This window comes from Myxocyprinus asiaticus, chromosome 47, assembly GCF_019703515.2.
Source record: "Myxocyprinus asiaticus isolate MX2 ecotype Aquarium Trade chromosome 47, UBuf_Myxa_2, whole genome shotgun sequence".
In the NCBI taxonomy this organism is placed as follows: Eukaryota; Metazoa; Chordata; class Actinopteri; order Cypriniformes; family Catostomidae; genus Myxocyprinus; species Myxocyprinus asiaticus.
In genome coordinates, this window is record NC_059390.1 from 5870842 (window position 1) to 5891078 (window position 20237).

The 20237-nt window shown below is 39.3% G+C and overlaps 1 protein-coding gene and 1 pseudogene across 1 annotated transcript; one reads left to right on the forward strand and one right to left on the reverse strand.

The window, feature by feature from the left end:
- The first annotated feature begins 1942 nt into the window (after positions 1–1942).
- LOC127436585 (small subunit processome component 20 homolog) lies at positions 1943–11450 on the forward strand (annotated as a pseudogene).
- Positions 11161–13193, reverse strand: LOC127436876 (ADP-ribosylation factor-like protein 1). Its single transcript, XM_051691342.1, has 6 exons — positions 13051–13193; positions 12422–12559; positions 12243–12324; positions 12047–12158; positions 11789–11967; positions 11161–11682 (listed from the first exon to the last, which is right to left on the reverse strand). The coding sequence occupies exons 1-6, from the start codon at positions 13052–13054 to the stop codon at positions 11652–11654; spliced, it is 546 nt and encodes a 181-aa protein (XP_051547302.1). The 5' UTR covers positions 13055–13193; the 3' UTR covers positions 11161–11651.
- Between the last annotated feature and the right edge of the window lie 7044 nt (positions 13194–20237).

The window sequence follows — 20237 nt, forward strand, 5'->3', positions numbered from 1 at the left end:
GCGACAGAAGTGACAGGTCGGTACTGTTTTGCATGCATATTAGAAAATGCTGACGAAAAAAATATACAATGAAATGTCCAATGCAGGGGCGGTTCTAGGGTCAGTGGACATCTGGGGCTTAAGCCCGTTAAGCCCACCCCTAGCGCCGCGCTTGGACTCCAATGTAACTTTCAATTAAATTAAATTCAGAAATGTACAATGCTTTTTGTAAGTTAAGAATTATTTTGTCATGGTTGTGTTTTTTCCAGTTAGAACTGTGAAATAGAACAAGAAAAGAATACATTGGGACAAGTTTAAGTTAATGGCCCTGTCCCAATTCCCACACTTGCGATCTTGGACATTTGAGCGTATGTACATGCGACAGGGAATAAGTGTTCAAGACTGTCCCATGTTTCAAACATGCCAAAGCTCAGAGCACTTAACCCACACTAAATCCACACTAGTGCGAATACCGTTTCGGAGCGGTCTTTCGTGTATCCCAGAGTTCATCACGTTCAGGAGCCACACCTCGCCCACCTGAGCAATCGGTGTATTTTTGCCATGGTGCAAAATATATATATGATATATAATATATATTTGCCATGATATATATATATATACCTCTTTGATATCGTTCTCACTCAGTAATCACATTATATTGTTTAATCTTGCCTAATACTGCTGATTTTGGTAATTTATCAGCCAGTGTGGCATACAATATATGGTCTAGTAAATGTTGTTTTAAAATTAAAAAATTATTAACTACTACCACGGTTTCTCATTTTTATGTATTTAAAATATATGTTTTAATGCTTTTTATTTGCTGTATGAAACCACATACTGATAAGTTGTGCAAAGCAGTCTTTGGTCATCTTATATAAATGACAAGCCAAAGCATATAATTTTAATGGTTTGTATTAGTAGCTATTAATGGGTCACACAGGTTTATAGAATAAAGTTTTTTTTTAATTTATTTTTTATTAAGTTTTATGCAGTGTATTGAGAAACAAAGTAGAAAGAAATTGCTTATATTTCATATTTTACAGCAATTATGGACAACAAAATTTTACAGTTTTAATGTGCAAAGTATTGAAAATCAAAATGAGTAAAAATAATTAACTTTTACAATTATTTTCACACGATAAAAACATTATAAAACATTTACTTACATATTTTCTACAGCACAATACACTTCCAACAACCAGTAGTGTATTAATACATGAAAAAAATGGGTACAATTTTCAGTTATTTATTATTTTAAGTAGGCTATAACAGTCACTGCTACCAAATACAATCAGTCTTCAGCTGAGCGAAAATACAAAAACATCTTTAAGTCTACGAGTGTCCCAACGTGCAATCAAAAGTCATCCAAACACTCGCAGTCTTCATGTCTACTTGCACACTAGTGGCCAAACACAGGAAATACATAAGACAAGTGGGTGAGTAGGCAAGCCCAAAACGTCAAGTGGGGGTATTGGGACAGGGCCATAATATCTGCATGAAAAATTACACTTTTGAAAATCAATCACTGCAATACCCATAATGCATCATTCAACATGATGGCCTCCTGAGACGATTTCATTTTTTTTTCTCTTTTTTTTTAGTCGCTATACTATTTATTTATACAAAAACTAACTGCTATGGTTAGATTATAGAATGAAATGTGTTTGACGAATTCTGTTGATTGTTTTCCCAAACAGCAGGTAGAAACCTATCAAATCAAAATGGAGACCTGAATTTGACAGAACACTTCAGAAAGCGATTTATTTTTGATGAGAACTCTTTGAAGTAGTTTAAGTTTTAAACAGTTTTTTCAAATTGTAATAGTAATTTTCCACATTATTAATGTCCTGACTATACATTGTGATCAGCTGAATGCCACTTTGGTGAATACAAGTCACTGAAGCAAATCCATGTGCCGTTCTCCCTGTGGGTTGCCAACACAGTCTGCTCAACATCATAGATGTTATCATCCATAAACTGGGTCACCTCATTCACATCTACCTGCCCAAGCTTCTGCAGATCCTGCTGTGCATCAGAACCTGTGTCTTTTATACTGGATCGCAGGGAGCAGGTGAACAGAATGCAAAAAGAGCCTCAACATTAAACCTTTAACTTTATATGTACTCTAAAGTGTTGCATTAGTATTTAAATGTCTAGATGTAAAAGATTCCAAGAGAGTTACTCTTAAAGAGTTTCCTAAAGTCTACAATCAAAGTGCAGATTATATCAAATTAAATAGTTTATATTCTCAAAGCATATTATTAGATCCCAGAACATTTTTTTATTTTGAAATTGTTGGATAATTTCTATGGGTACTGATGCCCTGAGAGAGAGAGCTCACTGTTTTTTTGTGTTTTTTTAGCTGAAGCCCAGTTGCATCAGTCCCCTGAAGAACTTGCAGCGTCTGGGGATTCTGCACATTCAAGAATTCTTTGATGGCTTTGAGTCATACAGCTTCACTACAGATGAGCTAGATGCTGTTTTCCAAGCTGTAGTGTGGCCTCAGGTGTGTTTACTAGAACAAGAGACAGAAAATTGTTAGATGTGTATTGGAAAATCAGAGTGGAGTAACTTTCCTTGGGATGAAAGTTTGATAAGTAATTTTTTTTTTTTTCTAATGCCAAGAGGTGCTACCAAAAACAACAATTTTAAACAAAAATAAACAGATGCAGTGTCCCAGTATTTGAGTGTTGACTGTTTTATAGGCTAGTAACTGTTTTGTTTATCAGGTGTGTCTTCTACCCACCGAAAGTCCATATGCACCAGCACCATTCCTGTGTGTGGAGCCAAAACGCCAAGTGAGTTCAGATCTGCATGTAACAGTCCTCATTTACCAAACATGCATGTTCAGATCTGCATGTAACAGTCTTCATTTACCAAACAGAAGTGAGTGTGGAGATTTGAGATGTTTGTTGGGTCTGCAAGAGCAAAATCGTACAGGAATGCAAATACTTTTATTATTTAAGTTGTTAACACACAGTCAAGTTTATTTAAGCATCTTTCAAGTTTCTTTGTGCGGATCTTTTTTTCTTTATGACCTGTGTTTTGACTGCTCTATTTATGTTGTGTGTGGTTTTTTGTGACAGATTGGGGACATGTCATTGGCAGACAGCATCACCATGTGTCTGTCAGTGATAATAGTGCAGCTCTCTGAAGTGGGATGCCCAGAGGCGGATTACAAAGAGACTGTGCAGTACACTATACAGGATGCACTGCGGAAGGGCTTGAAGAGCAAGAGTGAGGTGAAAAGACACACAAACACACAACACTTCACTTTGCATTCATCACATAACTACAGAATGCAAATTTACGTGCATTTCACACACATCTGCACAGTTCCTAGACGTATTGTGCATGATTCATTAGTGGATGTTATGTCTAACAAAAAAATAATTGTCTTTGTAATCTTGACATAAAAATGTCATAACTTTGCCTCTGAAATAACTTTTCTTTTCGGTTTGCTTTTGCCTGTTCTTTTTGTTTCTTTTTGGTTTTTGGATTTCAAGTCCCGTCCTACTTATTGTCTCGTTGTATATCCTGTTTTAATGTGTCTCATTATGAAAGTAAAATGAGATGTCAATGCTGTTTCACGTTGACTTTAACATCTCTCTGTCCTTTTCTCACAGAGTGTACGAAATGACTACACTACAGTTCTGGCCTGCCTGGTGAAGACCTTCCCTAACTGATCTGAGTCCCGTGACCTGGTGCAGCTGACGGACTACAATGATCCTGAGTCAGATTTCTTTGAACACATGAAGCACATCCAGGTAACATCGGGGCAGCTTATAATCAAAACCCATGAATCAAAAGATGAAAAATGGAAAAGTCGATTTTACTGTACAACAAGACTTTTAGTCACCGTTCTGACATGTTTCCGTTTCAGATTCACAGAAGGGGACGAGCACTCAGGAAGTTTGCCAAACAGCCGATAGCATGATTGTGATGTCTTCGCGCTCAATGCAGAATTACATCATGCCCTATGCCATGATCGCTCTGTTTGATGAAAAACTGCTGAAGGTTTATCTGCCTGGTTATATTTTTGACCATGCTGGTTTGTCATTTGATAAATGATCATTCTCTTTGTTTGCAGTATGAAGCCATGACAATGGTAGCAGTAGACCTTATTGGTGCCATGTGAAAATGCCTCACATGGTCCAGGTATTTATTCATCCTCAAACATTTCGTCCATGTTCTACAGACGGGCTTAGCAGAGCAGAAACTGGCTGTCAGGTACACTGCGTGGGATTGTGCATTTATGTCTGTTAAATGTTTCTTTCCTTGTTATGACAATAAATCTTTTGCCTGTCTCTCTTCATCCACGTAGCTTGTTAATGACCATACTTGAAGAGTTCCATTTTGACCACGAGACTCTAAACAAAGAAATCAATGCAGCCAAGACCAGGAAGAAAGAAGGTTCACCAGAAGGTACTTCACCATAAAATTACTGTTCGCCCACCTAGTGCATAATTCAACAAATGTGATTTTTTTGCTTCAGAGCCCAGTAATGTGGTGGAAGATGCTGAGAACGAGGCAGCAGAAACCATTGACACAGACAAAAGTGATGTTGTGGGTGCCATGGAAACTGATGATGCTGGAGCACCCGTTTCCACAGCAGCAGAAACTATGGACACTGAGACACAAGGCTCTGCCAAACCAAAAGACACAGAGAGCCAGGCAAAGAAAGCACCCCCTGTTGTCAGCAGTGGGCTTCCACAGAGTAAAGAGGATTTAGAAGCTCTTATCTCATCCATTCATCGTATGGTTACCCAAAGTGTCCTGCCCAAACTCCACAAGTGTTTCACTGCAAAGGTCAGAGCTCACTCATTCTTCTAAACCTCTGAGGTTTTGTGTCAGTAGAGTGAAACTGAGGCTTTGTTTTAAACCCTAGTGGGCTGCCACACTGTCTAATGTCTACATAGGTAGCTGCCTTCTTAGGTGGCATTCTAACAAAAATAAAAGCTCAAAAAGTGAGTGACTGATTTGAGACACTCTTCATGGGTAACAACTCTGTTAGGTGCACAAATAACACATGAAGCGCACAAGATAATCGACTATTGGTCACAGTTGATTCTTAGAGTTTGCCATTGGCATGTTTCTACGCCGAAGACTCAATACTCTTAAGCACAAAAATACATACTAAGCACAAATATTTGGGTCCATTTTTAATGAGATTTTCTTTCGATACTCTTCAGTACTGAATTATAGTGCCATTTCCCTCAATTCTGTCTAAATTGTCACAAGTTCGTTGCAATGCATTCTGTGATTGCAGGATACAATGCTGCCTTTGATATGGGCCAAAATTTGGTATCTTAATTCAGTAAAGTATTGCTGCCTATTATTTGGAACTGACTTTGCAACAGAAGAATGCCAATGATGCCTAAAAATGCTGTCTAGGTAGGCAGCTTACTAGGTTTTTGAGTCTTGAAACATCTTTAAGATGTCTGTCTGTAAATTATTAATTCTGTGATGAGCTTGCTAGAGGTACAAGGAAAGAAGTAAGGAATAATTGTACACTCGTGTACGTTTTTGCCGGTGACGAGCACAAGACTGTGAAATCTGAGGAAGTGAAATATGAAGAGGTGCTCAGGTGCCTATCGCCTTCGCCATAGTTCAACTCATGAAGTCCCTCCCACAGGAAGTCATGGAAGCTAATTTACCTGGGTTAGTGTCATTTAGTTCAAATGCAAGGAAGGTGGAATAGAACATGAATCAAGCTGTTATTTTATATTGATTGGTGTTTGTATGTTTAGTGTCCTTCTGAAAGTGTGCGTCCACCTGAGGATCCGTTTCTAGGAGATCCGTGATGTTGCTCGAAATACTTTGATGAAGATCATAGAGACACTTGGCCATCAATACCTCCATTATCTGCTCAAAGAGATGCAGTGTGTCCTAGTGAAGGGGTATCAGGTATAATTGCCTGTACAAGCATATAATAATATATATAATAATTATAATTTTAAAAAGCATGCATTTGGTAAATTATCACTGTATAATTTATCCTTTCAGGTCCATGCGTTTACCTTCACGGTATACCATTTACGCTCCTGAGACCAGGAGATCTTGACCCTCTTGAGATCTTGAAATATGGTAAATAACACCATTTATGTCTTTATCAACAAACTAACAGGCATTTTTATTGGCTAAGTCTCAATACCCTCCCCAGATCTTTAACAGTGAGCTGTGTGGGGCCGTGGCTGAGGAGAAGGAGATCAAAGGCATCGTTTTCAAGGTGATGGAGGACCGTCACAGCAAGAGCTCCGACTCGTACGATTTTCTTGCCCAGTTCTGCAGTCAGGAGCAAGTGGTTCACCTCATCCTTCCACTCAAAGAGGTAAAACAGGTTCACAGTTTCTCTTTCTCAGAAGGGGAAAGTAAGACTAAAGAGACTTAATTTGTCTCTGTCTTTCTCTCAGATACTTGAGAATACAGCCAGTTTGAAGGTCTCTAGGCGAGTGCATGCTGTGTTTAGGAGAATTGTGGCCAATCTTCTGCTCAATCAGAGCATGACCGCTCAGTCAATCCTACTGCTCAGTCACGGACATGTCAAAGTGTGCCACTCATTACCAGCAAGAGCAAGTAAGCTACACTCACTCTTGCATACACAGACACACACAGTGGCATAACTGGCATGCTGTAATTTCATAACATATGTCTCCTCTTTGTCCAGAGAGAAGCCTCTTCCTCCTCCAGACCCTCGCCTGCCTCCTTCGAGCTGCTTAATTCTACCGCCTACTCCTAAAAGAGGAGGACAGAAAGCTGCCATCAGCAGCAGAACCAATATGCACATCCTAGTGGAAATGGGTCTCAGTGTAAGGAAATACTACCTTGAATCATGAGCTGCCCTTCAAAACTATTAGTGATGTGATAAACCTAATGGTTGAGGATCAAAGGCTCAATCCTAAGAAAAATGACCAAACAACTGGAGTTGTAAAGATCGCAGTCACACTCTGTCAAAATGTGCCCATAAACATTTAGTGAATGGCACGTCAATTTGAATGCAAAAAAGCCTTTTTAAATGACAAGTAATAAAAAATGTACAATGTGGTATGGAACTTTTGCTGTTCAGAATAGCATACTACCATACTACACTTACTATTGCTACAGGACTCGGACTGCCAGGAATTTTTAAACAAAACTGGATTAAAAATGCTAATTAACTGCTTTTATTTCCAAGTTGACAACTGGAAGGGACTTGCTAAATTATGGCAACATGATAAGCCCATATGACAGCAATGTAGCACACTACTTTTTGAAATGTTAATTGTGGAATAATGCCTACGGCTTCACTTACTATTTATTTTTTTAAGTAGTAGGCAGTATACTGTGCAGTATTCAGTAATAAGTACAGTAGTATTCCATTCTAAAAAATAGCCTTTATAACCAATCAGTATGCTTTAGGTGAATTACTGTATTTAATGGATGCATAGATAGTTATGACTATACCATTATCATTTGGGAACTTTCACTTGTTCTTTTTTACAATATCAAAATTTGTTGCTTCTCAATAATAAGCTTCATTCTCTCGTACACAGTTGTTTCATGGTAGTCTGAAGAATTCAAAGGTCAACTCATTTGTCGCATCAGTACAGGAGATGTTGGATCCATTTCTTTTTCTCCTGCTGGACTGTCTTAACTCTATGCATGTGACATCTGACCTACTTTTTGTCTTTTACTATGTGTTTCCTGTGTTTTGTTGTGTATAATTTGGACAGCTTTATAGATTTTCATATCTGTGATTTCATGAGTACATCGAAACTATTTGACAAACAGTAAACATGGCTCTGTTTTCTGTGTATTGCAGGGCATTACTGAAGCCTTACAGGCCTTTATCTGGATCCTGAAGTTCCCTTTGCCTGCAGTGGATGAGAATTTTGAGCAGCTGACCAACCAGCTCTTTGTCCTGCTGAAGGACTAAGCCAAAGCGGGTGCTGCTCGCGGCGAGAACTTCCACCTTGTTCAGAACTGCTTCAAGGTACCTGACCCATCTGAGAAAGACTCTCTCCACTTTCACAAGTTAATAACATTCTTATTTTTATATATGTGATATGTTCTGTTTTTAATAGGCCATAACTGTTTTGGTGAAGAGTGTGACAATATCACATGCCTGCACAGCTGCAGGTGCTGCTGGGATATGCAGAGGAGGACATTTATGATCACTCTCGGCAAGCTACTGCATTTGGCCTTCTTAGGGTGAGTTAAACTTAGACAACCTGGCTGCTTACTTTCTCATTCAGGCTGCTTTGAATGCATGAAACACTTGAGTGTCATTATCAGCCATATTCTACATAATCTTTTCTCCTGGCAGGATTCCCATGATCATAAAACATGGAAATATCAGGGATATTTTAATACATACATTCTATGTATATATACAGTGTTACTATGCAAAAGTCTTTGGTGCATTATATTCCATATCTCCAGGTGTACATTTGCTCTGTTTTAAAGTGTTGTATTGGCTAGATATTGCTCTTTTGTAGAGAAAAACTTGGTCACAAGCCATGGTGATGTTTGATTTGAGTCAGTTCTGTTCATTGAATCGGTCAAACAGTTTTGCATGTTGATCTGAATGATTAATTAATGAATCTGTCTGAATCAAAATGATTTTTAATGTCATGGAAAATCATTGGTAAAAAAATTGCGAATGGTATATGTGCATGATATACCAGAGTTTAAATTGTGGCTCTATTTCTCTCACAGGCGATCCACTCCAGAAAACTGGTGGTGCCAGAAATGGAGGATGTGATGACAAAAGTTAGCAAAAGTTCGCCATTAGCGGGACAAACGAACAGGTCAGGTCAGTTGGAAGAACCATCCTTTTCACAATCACTACATCACTATATTTGTCATAATGTGACACCATAATCATCATCGTTTCTGTCCAACTGTCCTCCATTGTTCCGACAGATTTACCTGAAATACTTGATGGATTATCCACTGGGGAAGAAAATGAGGAAACATTTTGACTTTATAGTGGCTCAGCTTAGGTATGTAAAAGAATTAGAGTTTTATTTCATAGATTAAATAGATTAATAACAGATGGATATCAATTGTTCATTTAGCCTAATTTTATTTTTTAATTCTCTGCAGTTATGAAAATGACACTGGCAGACAGTCTGGTCCAGAGATGATGACTTTCATTTTCCAGACCTCAGGTATCATCTCACCTCAAAGTGGATGTTGAAGTTCCTTTTAAATTGGACATATCATGGAAAACACAACATCTGTGTTGCTCTTTTGAAATAAGTTTGATGTACAGCGCAAACAGGCTTTAATATTCATGCAACATTCATCATCCGCACTCATCCCAGACCATTTATTTAAAAAAAGTAGTATATTAACATATGAACACCCACGTTTGCATAACTATTCAATATTCCACAACTCAAACAACAGCAGTCATTTTCATATGGAAGCCTTAAATGTATAATAGGTTTTGGCACGGGAAGCCTTGGCTAACATTCCAAGTGGACTTCAGAGGAAAATAGTGTAGTATATGTGCCCTTTAAATATTCTGTTTGTTCACATAAACTCATGCATGAGCACTGCGGTCTGTTCTTTGTGCCTATGTTGCTGGCCATATGATTCTACATCCTGTTAGAAAATAGCTGCTTTGGCCATCAAGTCTGTTGAATTGATTGGATTTGCAGCATTAGAACTCCATGTTCAACCTTGTCAACAACTGGCTGGCAGGCGAGAAGGTCAGTCGAAAATGCAAAACCGAGTGAAATTCTTAAAATGTCTGCTGAAATGGAAGTTTTGTTTTTAATGGTTTGTGCGTTTGGTGTTTTGAAGACTGCTTTGAGGCAGTTGGGAGCTCAGGTTTTTGGGCTGTTTGTGGAAGTAGAAGGGGAAAAGTTCAGGCATAGTGTCAATACCTCGTCATGCACCTTGCTACCTCAACCAGTGACTAGAACTCACATTAGAATTCGATTTTTATTCTTATTGGCTTCCTACAGACCCTACATTGAAGAACCTGGCTCAGCAGTTGATTGAGTTGTAAAAGAAGCTGGTTGGTCTGGAGTGATTCTCTCTGGCTTTTGCCAAAGTCCAGAAAGAAGCTGACCAGAGATGAGTCTCCTGCAAGAAACACAAGGCCATGCAGAACTGCTGAGATATTTTCTAAATGTTTGCTGCTCAAGTCCTGTAAAATGTACATTATTCTTAAAGCTGAAGCGTGTAAATTTTTTCAATGCTAAAATACTTTTTCCTATACCAGCTCACTATGCAGACAACTCTTTAGGCATTCAGAGGTAGACTTCCATGAAAAGTGTAAACATTGTGGATCAAAACTGCTGTTTGTTTGAGTATCCCAACCAGCACGACACCGCAACATGGGCTAGTTTAGGATGCCAGTTCTGCAGACGCGGGGAGTGTTCTGGAAACCTGTTTGAAATAATTCACTTTTACAACTCCATTTGGTGATACTAGCGGTGCAAAAATTACACATTTCATCTTTAATAAGAAAATATAAAGGTAATTTGACCATTTTATCTTTTTCCCTGACAGGGTGTTGTCAATCCTGACATTGCTGCTAGGAAGTAAGTAAAGAAGCAACTACAGAAAACCGAGGCCAAAAAGAATAAATTTTAAACTGTGTGTTCAAGACATAAAGCAAAGAAACCAAAACGCAGGGCGCTGAGGGATTTGGCCATGATCCAGTGAACGGTTTCACTGGTGCTTAATGTTTCTGCAAACTAAGGCAGCAAAGGTGACCAAACGTGTGCTGTGAAGCTCAGTGTGTTAGCCGTAAATACCAAGAGACCCGAGGAGTGTTGCCCGAACTCTGTTCTCAGTGGTAACAGGACTCGTAACTCTGAGCTGTTGATGTAATGTCATGTACTTACACTCATGTTGTACCAAACCTATATGGTTTTCTTACATGGACCACAAAAGGCCAAATGACAGCCTCAGTCACCATTCACTTTTATTGTATGGAAAAAGATGCAATGACAGTAAATGGTGACTGAGGTAACATTCTACCTAACATCATCTTTTGTGTTCCACATAAGAAAGTCATGTGTTTGGAACAACATGAGAGATGAGTAAATGATGTCAGAATTTTCCTTTTTGGGTGAACTATCCCTTTAACCATTGATGATCTCATAACCCCAGAGTGATTATACCCAATATATACATGCCCAGGCATTATTTGATGTTGTATATAATGCAATGCACACAGTGACTCCACGTATTTATTTGATAGCCATAGCACAGGAGTGCTCTCCCCTGTACACGTGCAAATATAAATGTGCCATTACAAATCCAATTCATACAAATGACAGTCTTAAATATCTACCCAGTATGTATATCAAACTCAACTCAATATACCAGCTGCACTGATTATTTTGATTCAGGAAAAAGGCTCAATTTAAAAAGCAAACACCATAATGAATTATAAATTTAGCGGATACCGCAAAAGTCTACAAAGCGGCAGTACTGACAATAAGCAAAAAAAAAAAAACAAACAATTAAGAGAGTTGATGTGTAGTCCATTTGCTTGATCATTCACCCAGCTTTGAGGACACTGCAATATCTCTGTTCTGGAAAGGCAGGGGGCGTGGCCTTCACACAATAGGAAGAATGCAGGCATTGGTCCAAAGGACAGCCAATAAGAAGTCTCTGAAGTTCACACGTCAGGGGTATTTACAAGGTATTTTGCGAGTGTGCATTTACTGCCTGCTCTTTAGTGACTCCACAAGCCTGCAATGTGAGAGATTGAGGAAAACAAGGCATGAACTCTGTAAGTATCGATCACAATATGCATATATGCTAAAATAATAATAAATAAAATCCTTAAGAGAACTACCATTCCATTGCTTCATCCAGGCCAGTGCCTTTGGTTGCAGATGTCTTGAAAATCTGCCACTTCCTGTCTTTGAGTGCAGGTAAGCCGAGAGAGTTCGCCACCTCAGTAGGGGTCATAGCCTGTTCCATGTCCTGCTTGTTGGCAAACACCACCAGGATGGCTTTCTTTAGCTCCTCTTCCTGAGGAAAAAAAATTAACATGTGTCAAGAATTATCTAACGGAGCGTTAGATAATAGAAACCACAGCAATCTGACCAACCTCCAACATGGCCACGAGCTCAGACTTGGAGATGCCCATCCTGTCACGATCACTGCTGTCCACGACGTATATCACTGCATCTGTGTTGGAATAGTAGCACCGCCAGTATGGCCTGGGAAGGAGACAGGTCAGATCTTCAGCTTTAGTTTCTTTCTTAAAACTGACAACAAATTAAGCAGAAGAAATAAAACCATACCTGATACTTGTCTGTCCACCCAGATCCCACACTTGGAACTTCAAGTTCTTGTATGTCACCGTCTCCACATTAAAACCAATGGCTGTGTGTTTGGGAAAAAAAAGCACATTAAAATCACATTACATCACACCTACAACTTTGTTCCTGAATACAGGCAGCACATGACTCTAAACACATACTAGGAATTGTGGTGACCACTTCTCCCACTTGCAGCCTGTACAGTATAGTTGTTTTTCCAGCTCCATCCAGGCCCAATATGAGGATTCTCATCTCTCTGGTGCCAAACAGGCCAGAGAAGAGGCTGGAAAAGAAGCCTCCTGTAACGAAATGATGCATATATTCAATTATAACACTATGATGATCATTGACACCAGAGAGTTTACTGACCAGAAAAAAACAAGATGAGCTCATGTCATGCGCCACCGTCACTCGCATCTGCTGGTCATTTGTACCTCAATAATAAATCATTCTATCAACAACATATTGACTTAAAATGCAGTTTTTATTAACCGAATTGCATGAGCATCATATTAAGAATCTCTCATCTCACACAGGATTTTTGCCATACACAACTTAAACACTGCTGATCAAAAAGAAGTAACAAAACAGACCAGAGTGTGTTATAATGAACTTTTATGGATGGGTTATTTTGTTGTCTACCATGCTAGCAAACAAACAGGTTAGCACCATGCGAATCAAAGCGTAATAAACTAACTTCCCTGTGTAAACACAGCAGAACGTGCATGAAAGGTCCATTTTTAGCTAGTTACGTTAAAACCAACAAACTGTTTAATTCATATAAACATACCCATTTCAGATGAATTCCTTTATTAGCTCTTTCTCTCAGAAGGCAGAGCCGTGTTAACACCTCCGTGCTCGAATGACGTGTCACACAGTCACATGTGAACGAGCCGCTTTACTGTAGATTCACCGCGTGCAGATTCGACACAGCTGCGAATCAATAATAATATTAATGAATTAATAATAATAACAATATTAATAAATCACCCGTGTTAACAAGGTGATTAAAAAAAATCTTTAAAAATGTATTTTAAAAATAAAAAATAAAAAGTATATGCAGTTATTTACTTGTTTGTTTTTTGTTTGTCCGTTTTATGGATAAGGATTAGGCTCATTTACGTTTAGACAGTTGTCCCTTTCAACGCAAGTCTGTCCACTCGGCGGCCATCTTTGGAACGCTCCCGGGCATGCTGGGCAGCTATTTTCAATGTAAACAAGCAGTATTAAAGTACAGCTCCCTATCTATCTGAATGGGGAAAAGAACAAAATCTTCAAAACGGTTGGTTAAGATTACAATCAAAGAATATATTTAAAATCAGCAAATTGTGCTTTAGCTCATATCACGCAAAAAAACAAAAAAATCAAACAAACAAAAACAAAAAAACGCTAATGTTCAGGCTAGTTCAGCTATGCACGTACCATCTCGAATTGAATATCAGGTGATATCTGTATCTAAACAATTGCTTTTCTACATCCACTGGCCGTTCCAATTTCTCCCACTGATTTTAATACCAGTGGTTCTTCTCTGCTTAACTGTCTCTGGATTAAGAGCCAGGGAGGAGTCAAAAAAGATTGCTTAACCAATGGTGTGAGTTAAGGGTGGAGCTCTCTGCTTCTGACCAATGGAAGACAAGGGAGTGTTTGGGAAAACCATTTGCAAACAATCATCCAAATGAGATATGTGACAACTTTTCAACTGTTTTACCCCATATGTTTAGAGCTGGAGAACTGAAATGAACTAAATATAAATGTTGTTTATATCATGACAAGGGAAATAACTTAAAGCACATTTCATAATGATAATCACTGCATTTTGTAAGTGTTTCATAAATGTGTCCCAAACTACTCTGGATTAGTATAAACAGATTAATGTGTCTGTTTCCAGTAACTCTGAACTCCAATAAACTTCATGTGGTCTTAATTCGGGTCATGGGTCTTGATTTAGTGAGTTTTTTTCTTTTTCTGGGTGTTTTTTTTTTTTTTGGGGGTCACATCACATCAGTGCTGCAGGTGTGGTTTCAGTACATGATGCCGTCCTGCTGTTGTCTCCATATCAGTCTCAGAGATGAAGAATCGACACTCACTTTGCTCAAAAGCATTCTGAAGGACTTAAGAAGACACCGTGTAAATTCCACTTTTAATCATCTGCCGGAAAAGAAAATGCGCATTTATTTGATGTTGTATTTGGGTGGCTTTCCGCTGTACATCCCCTGTATTTTGTATCTCCTGCTTTCACTTTTAATAGTCTTAAAGTGTCTCTGGTGCGCCGAAACGCTACACGGACGCCTCATAGCTGTTTACTGACGCTTTCTAGTGGTGTAAAATTAAACTGCACAGTTCATTCGCTTTAATGACCAGCAGATGCCGGCAGTGACACTGAATCATCGAATCACTTTGTAAAAGCTAAAAAGATGTACTTTTCAATTGCTTGTCATTTATCAAAGATTTAAATCTGATAGTAATTTATTCCAATATCTTTAATTAGGTATTTAAAGTAATTTAAATGGATAGCTTACATGAAAGTTTAAGGGGCCACAGCAGTGTCTTGCAGTATAAATGCAATACTTAATCTAAAAATATTTACATTGTCTTTCCAATTGTACAATTATTCATGCAGTTTAATTAATATGATTTTAATGATTAATATTAATTGACACACTAAATGAAATATTTGTTCTTTTAAAAATGATCCGTTACACTGCAGGACCATCTACCGGTACTCCCAAAACAACTAAAAAATTATTTTGTGATGAACATTTTATTGATTCCACAGAAGACACAAAAAACAAAACATATATACATGGAATCAACATTTAATCCCCACCACTTCCCCTCCCCCTCCCAATCTACAACCCCACTCCAACCCCCAACAAACACTCCCATGGTCACATGAACATATTCACACAGAAAAAAAAAAATAATTATAAAGAAATTTTATATATATATATTATATATATAAATAATCACACGCATCCACAGCTAATCCTCTCTCTCCGCTACCTCTCCCCGAGAACCCTCCAAGAACGCCAACCACTTGCCCCACTTCCCAACAAACAAATCCAGTCAAATTACCCAGTCAACTAAATATCATCTCCTCATATGATGCCACCCTCCCCATCTCTGTGCTCCACTCCTGAAATCGGGGCACTCCAGCTGACTTCCACCCCCTCAAAACAATCTGTCTGGCAACCATCACACTTGTCAGGACCCAGTTCTTTATGTTTTTGTTCCCCATATCGATGACCTCCCCATCACCCAAAACACAGAGTCTTGGGCAAAATGAAATCCGAGTGCCCAACACGTCACACACAACACTCTGAACCTTCATCCAAAACCCCTGGATCTCAACACACCACCAAAAAACATGGGATGTATCTCCATCCTCCGATTGGCATCGCCAGCAGGTGGGTGTGTCTTTAAGGCCGAGCCTATACAATCTAGAGGGGGTCCAATAGAATCGATGTATAATCTTGAATTGCATAAGGTGCACCCTTGCATCTCTAGCTGAAAACTTTATGTTTTTTAAAATCCTAGCCCACACTCCTTCCTCCAATGCCAAGTTTAAATTTTTCTCCCATAATCTCTTGATAGAAGCTAAAGCTTCATCCCACAGACTCTGAATTAGCAGGGAGTAATACACTGATGCCTCATGACCTTTTCCAAAAGCAGTAATCACCACTCCCAGAGTATCTGCCGCTTTGGGGGGTGTATGCTACTCCCAAAAATAGTACAGAGCAGATGGCGCAGCTGTAAATACCTAAACAACCAAATCTTCAAAAGATCTCAACACTCCGCTCTCATATAGGTCACAGAGTGTAATAACCCCCCTCACGATCCACTCTGACCAGCAGAAAGGGGACTTATCAATACATAAGGTTCAGCCATATGCTTGAGGCAACATTTAAATAAATGTCTGAATTAAACATTCTGGACACTTTTGTCCATACTGAGTGCAATTGCGAGATAACGGGGTGTGACTTAACTTCTCCAGTTAGTTTGATAGAAAGGCTTTGCAATGGGGAAACAAGAGCAAGAACTTCCCATTCAATACAAAACCAGGGAGGGGCTCTCTCAGGTGGAAGTGACCAATGAGCCAAATGTCTAAGACCGAATGCATAATAATAAAACAAAATTTTGGGTAGGCCAAGCCCACCATTGTTGATTGGCCTATGCGACTTATTAAAATGTAATCTAGGACGCTTACCATTCCAAATGAAGGCATTCAATATGCTATCAAATTGCTTGAAATAAGAGAGGGGGACATCTACAGGGAGAGACTGTAGCAGGTAATTGAATTTTGGAATACAATTCATTTTAATAACATTACTTCCCAATCATGGATAAATTTAATGAAGCCCACCTGCTCACATCGCTCGAAAAACTTTTATTAAGGGGTCAAAATTAACTCTAACTAAATCACACAAATTTGCTGGGAATAAAATGCCCAAATACTTAATGCCCTGTTTGGGCCCGGCTGGAAGGGTGTTTCTGGGCAGTACACTGTCAGAACCAAAGCTTTGGATTTAGACCAATTGACTCTGTATCCTGAGAACTTAGAAAAGGTATTAATAATTCTGTGAAGGCAGGGCATAGATCTAGTGGGGTCTAGTGGGGGCCACCACCCCTGGAAAATCATCCTCCTTTCTTATCGTGGCTGCTAATGGTTCCAGGGCAAGACAGAACAATAATGGGGAAAGAGGGCAACCCTGCTGGGTGCCCCTATCCAGAGTAAAATAATCTGAAATTAATCCATTTGTTTGTAATCCCATTCTCCCATATCAAACGCCTTTTTGGCATCTAGTGTGATAGCAGCGACTGGAGTCTGATCATTCGCCACTGACCATATGATACTGATGAAACGCCTAATGTTATCAGAAGAGCTGCAGCCCTGAATAAACCCCACCTGATCTATATGTATAAGGCTTTGTTCAGACTGCCACTAAAAATCCGATTTTTTGCATAACCAGATTGTATCCAGATGAGTTTTTGATTGTCTGGACAGCAAAAAACCACATGAAATCTGATTTTGCCGAATTTGATTCAAACCACATCGGGAGGTGGTTTCAAATGCGATTGAAATCGGATTTTTTCAGATGCGTCTCAGTCTGGACGCTCTGGCTGCTCAAATCGGATTTCAAATGGTCTTTTGCATCACTCTTAATGTGACACACAATGATGACATCAAAAATCGGTGATGGAAATGCTGGAAGTATTCATAACGGCATGTGCAAAGATTCTGGCATGTCCATGGATTCAAGCGGAGAGGAGAACACTACTCAGTGGACTGACACAGAGGTCAATTGCCTGCTGGCACTTTGGGGGGAGGCTTCCGTCCAGGCAAAACTGGAAGGCAGTTATCGCAATAAGGCCATTTACCAAGAAATATCTCGGGGCATGGAGGAAAGGGGGTTCTGTAGGTCGTGAGTTTTTCTTGTGCGACGGAGGAGTTCTGCACCATGACTGGACAGGGCGCTTATTTGGAGAGCGAGATGATGCACCTCCATTTTTACCACATCTGTTTTGAAAGCATCATCACGTGGGTACGCCTACGTTGTTACCAAAGCAACCCATGCAGATAGGTTGGTTATGTCTGAATGCACAAATCTGATTTGATCACTTGCAATTAATAGTGCGGACAGTCTGCCTGAAAAGATCTGATTTGAGAAAAAATCTGATTTGCCTGCAGTCTGAACATAGCCTAAGAGACGTCATAACTTTACTTAATCGGTTAGCCAGGACTTTTGCCAATATTTTTACATCAAGCTGGATCAGAGAAATTGGATGGTAACTCTTGCACTCGCTTGGATCTTTGTCCTTTTTAAGAATCAGACTGATCCGGGCTTGTGTCACGATCGGCAGAAGCTTTCCATTCTTTAATGATTCCGTATTAACTTCTAACAAAAGTGGAGACAGTTCAATAGCATAAGATCTAAAAAATTCAGCAGCAAAACCATCTGGCCCCGGAGCCTTGCCTGTTTCTAATATCTTCATCAGTAGGCGAAAACGTGGAACTATAGAGATCAAGATAGAATTCTTTAAAAGCATTATTAATATCAATGGCCGAGTTAAATATTTCACCACCAGCAGATTTCACTGAGGGAATGGTAGAAAAAGACTCTCTCTGCTTTATGTATCTAGCCAAAAGCTTCCCTGCTTTGTCCCCCGATTCAAAGTACGACTGTCTTACCCTGAATAGCCAAAACTCCACCTTCCGCGAAAAAATAGTGTTGTATCTGTATTTCAATCGGGTCAATTCTCTGAGGCCATCAGACAACATTTGGCACTTCAGATTTGCCTCTGCACTTTTAATATTCCCTTCCAACTCCACGAGTTCTCATGCTTTGGATTTTTTGATGAATGAGGCATACTGTATGATCCAACCCCTAAGAACCGCCTTAAGTGCCTCCTAAGCCACGACCACAGAGGATACTGCGGACTAGTTGGTCTCCATATAAACACTGATTTCAGCCTTTAACATTTGTTGAAATTCTGGATTTTGCAAAAGCGCCAACTATATGATTTCTTTTTCTCCATATGTGGCAACACCTCTATACTCACCAGGGCGTGTACTGAGACTAAGATGTTTCCAATTGAGCAATCAACAACAGATGAAATGAAGGACTCAAAAAATCTATTCTAGAATAAATCTTATGGACTGATGAAAAAAATGCATAGTCCCTACCAGATGGGTTCAAAAGTCTCCAAATATCTGCAAGACCAAGATTTTTACACATCGTGTGAAGCGTCAATGCTGCTCTAGGAGGCTTGCACACTTTTGCTTCACTATGATCAAGGACTGAGTCCATCAAAAGATTAACGTCTTCTCCCAATATTATGTCATGAGGGGTGCCAGCAGCTTGCAACATCCCTTCAAGATCTATAAAAAAGCCCTGATCATCAACGTTAGGTGTGTAAATATTAGTCAAAATCAACCTTTGCCCCTGAATTTCTGCTAAAACAATAATGACTCTTCTTAATTTATCTTTAATCTGTAACGTAACATGAGCTCTTTATTGGATGATCTCAGAAATTTGGCCAGAATTGATCGGGGCCTGTCTCCCTCTGCGGATCTGCGAGCCGGAACTCTGTGAGCTCACTCGAATTCCAGCTTATAGCCCGTTATGTCAAGCAGACTCAGGAAGAGCTCGTCTACGAATTTCACCATATCTCGGCCTTCCTCATGCTCAGGAATCCCAACAGTTCGGACGTTGTTTCGTCGATTACGAATCTCCAAATCCTCCAGTTTTTCCCAAACGCCTTCCAAATCTATCTCGGTCACTAGCGGATTAGCAGATATTTCCCTCTCTGATGACTCCAGATAATTGATCCGTCTCTCGACGTCTGACAATCTTGTAACCAACTCTGAGAATTTAGTCTCCATGGAAATAATCGATCGACATATTAAAACATGATCCTCCGTGTCTGCAACGACTTTCATCAGCATTGCCGACACATTCATCAATTCACGCCGGATTTCTTTCAGTTCACCGTCCGAACTGAGTCCGGGGCTTTCGGCCTGTTGCTCCGGGGAATCAGCCCAAGCACGTAAGTGTCTTTTAAGGATTTGGAATTTTTTTGACATATTGTCTTCCTAGAACAGTTAAGAATCAGGGTGTATTGAATCTCACCGGTTTACGACACAAATAGTAATAAAATTAGAAAAGTGTGCAGAGCTTGCCGCTCACACGTCCGCTCCTCGCATGGCATCACGTGACACCCCCACAGCTAAAAAAAATATTAAAATGTTTATTTTTTTTTACATTTATTTTTACAGAAATTATTAAAAAATTATGAACAGTCACATAACCTAAAGTACGCTTTCCCTTATCCAGTGACATACATTTTAACCTAAAATCTTGATGTTAGAAAATGAAAATAAATAAATAATCTAAACTTTATTGACATTTAATCTGTCACAAAAGTGCTATAAGACTCAAACACAAACATTCAGTAAAAAGTGAACTCTTCCACAAG

Excerpts from the sequence above, each read along its gene's own strand:
- LOC127436876 (XM_051691342.1), bottom strand. Across the intron at positions 12,325-12,421 it reads AGTGGTCACCACAATTCCTA|CCATTGGTTTTAATGTGGAG; the intron begins GTATGTGTTTAG and ends CCAAACACACAG. Across the intron at positions 11,683-11,788 it reads CTGGATGAAGCAATGGAATG|GCTTGTGGAGTCACTAAAGA; the intron begins GTAGTTCTCTTA and ends CTCACATTGCAG.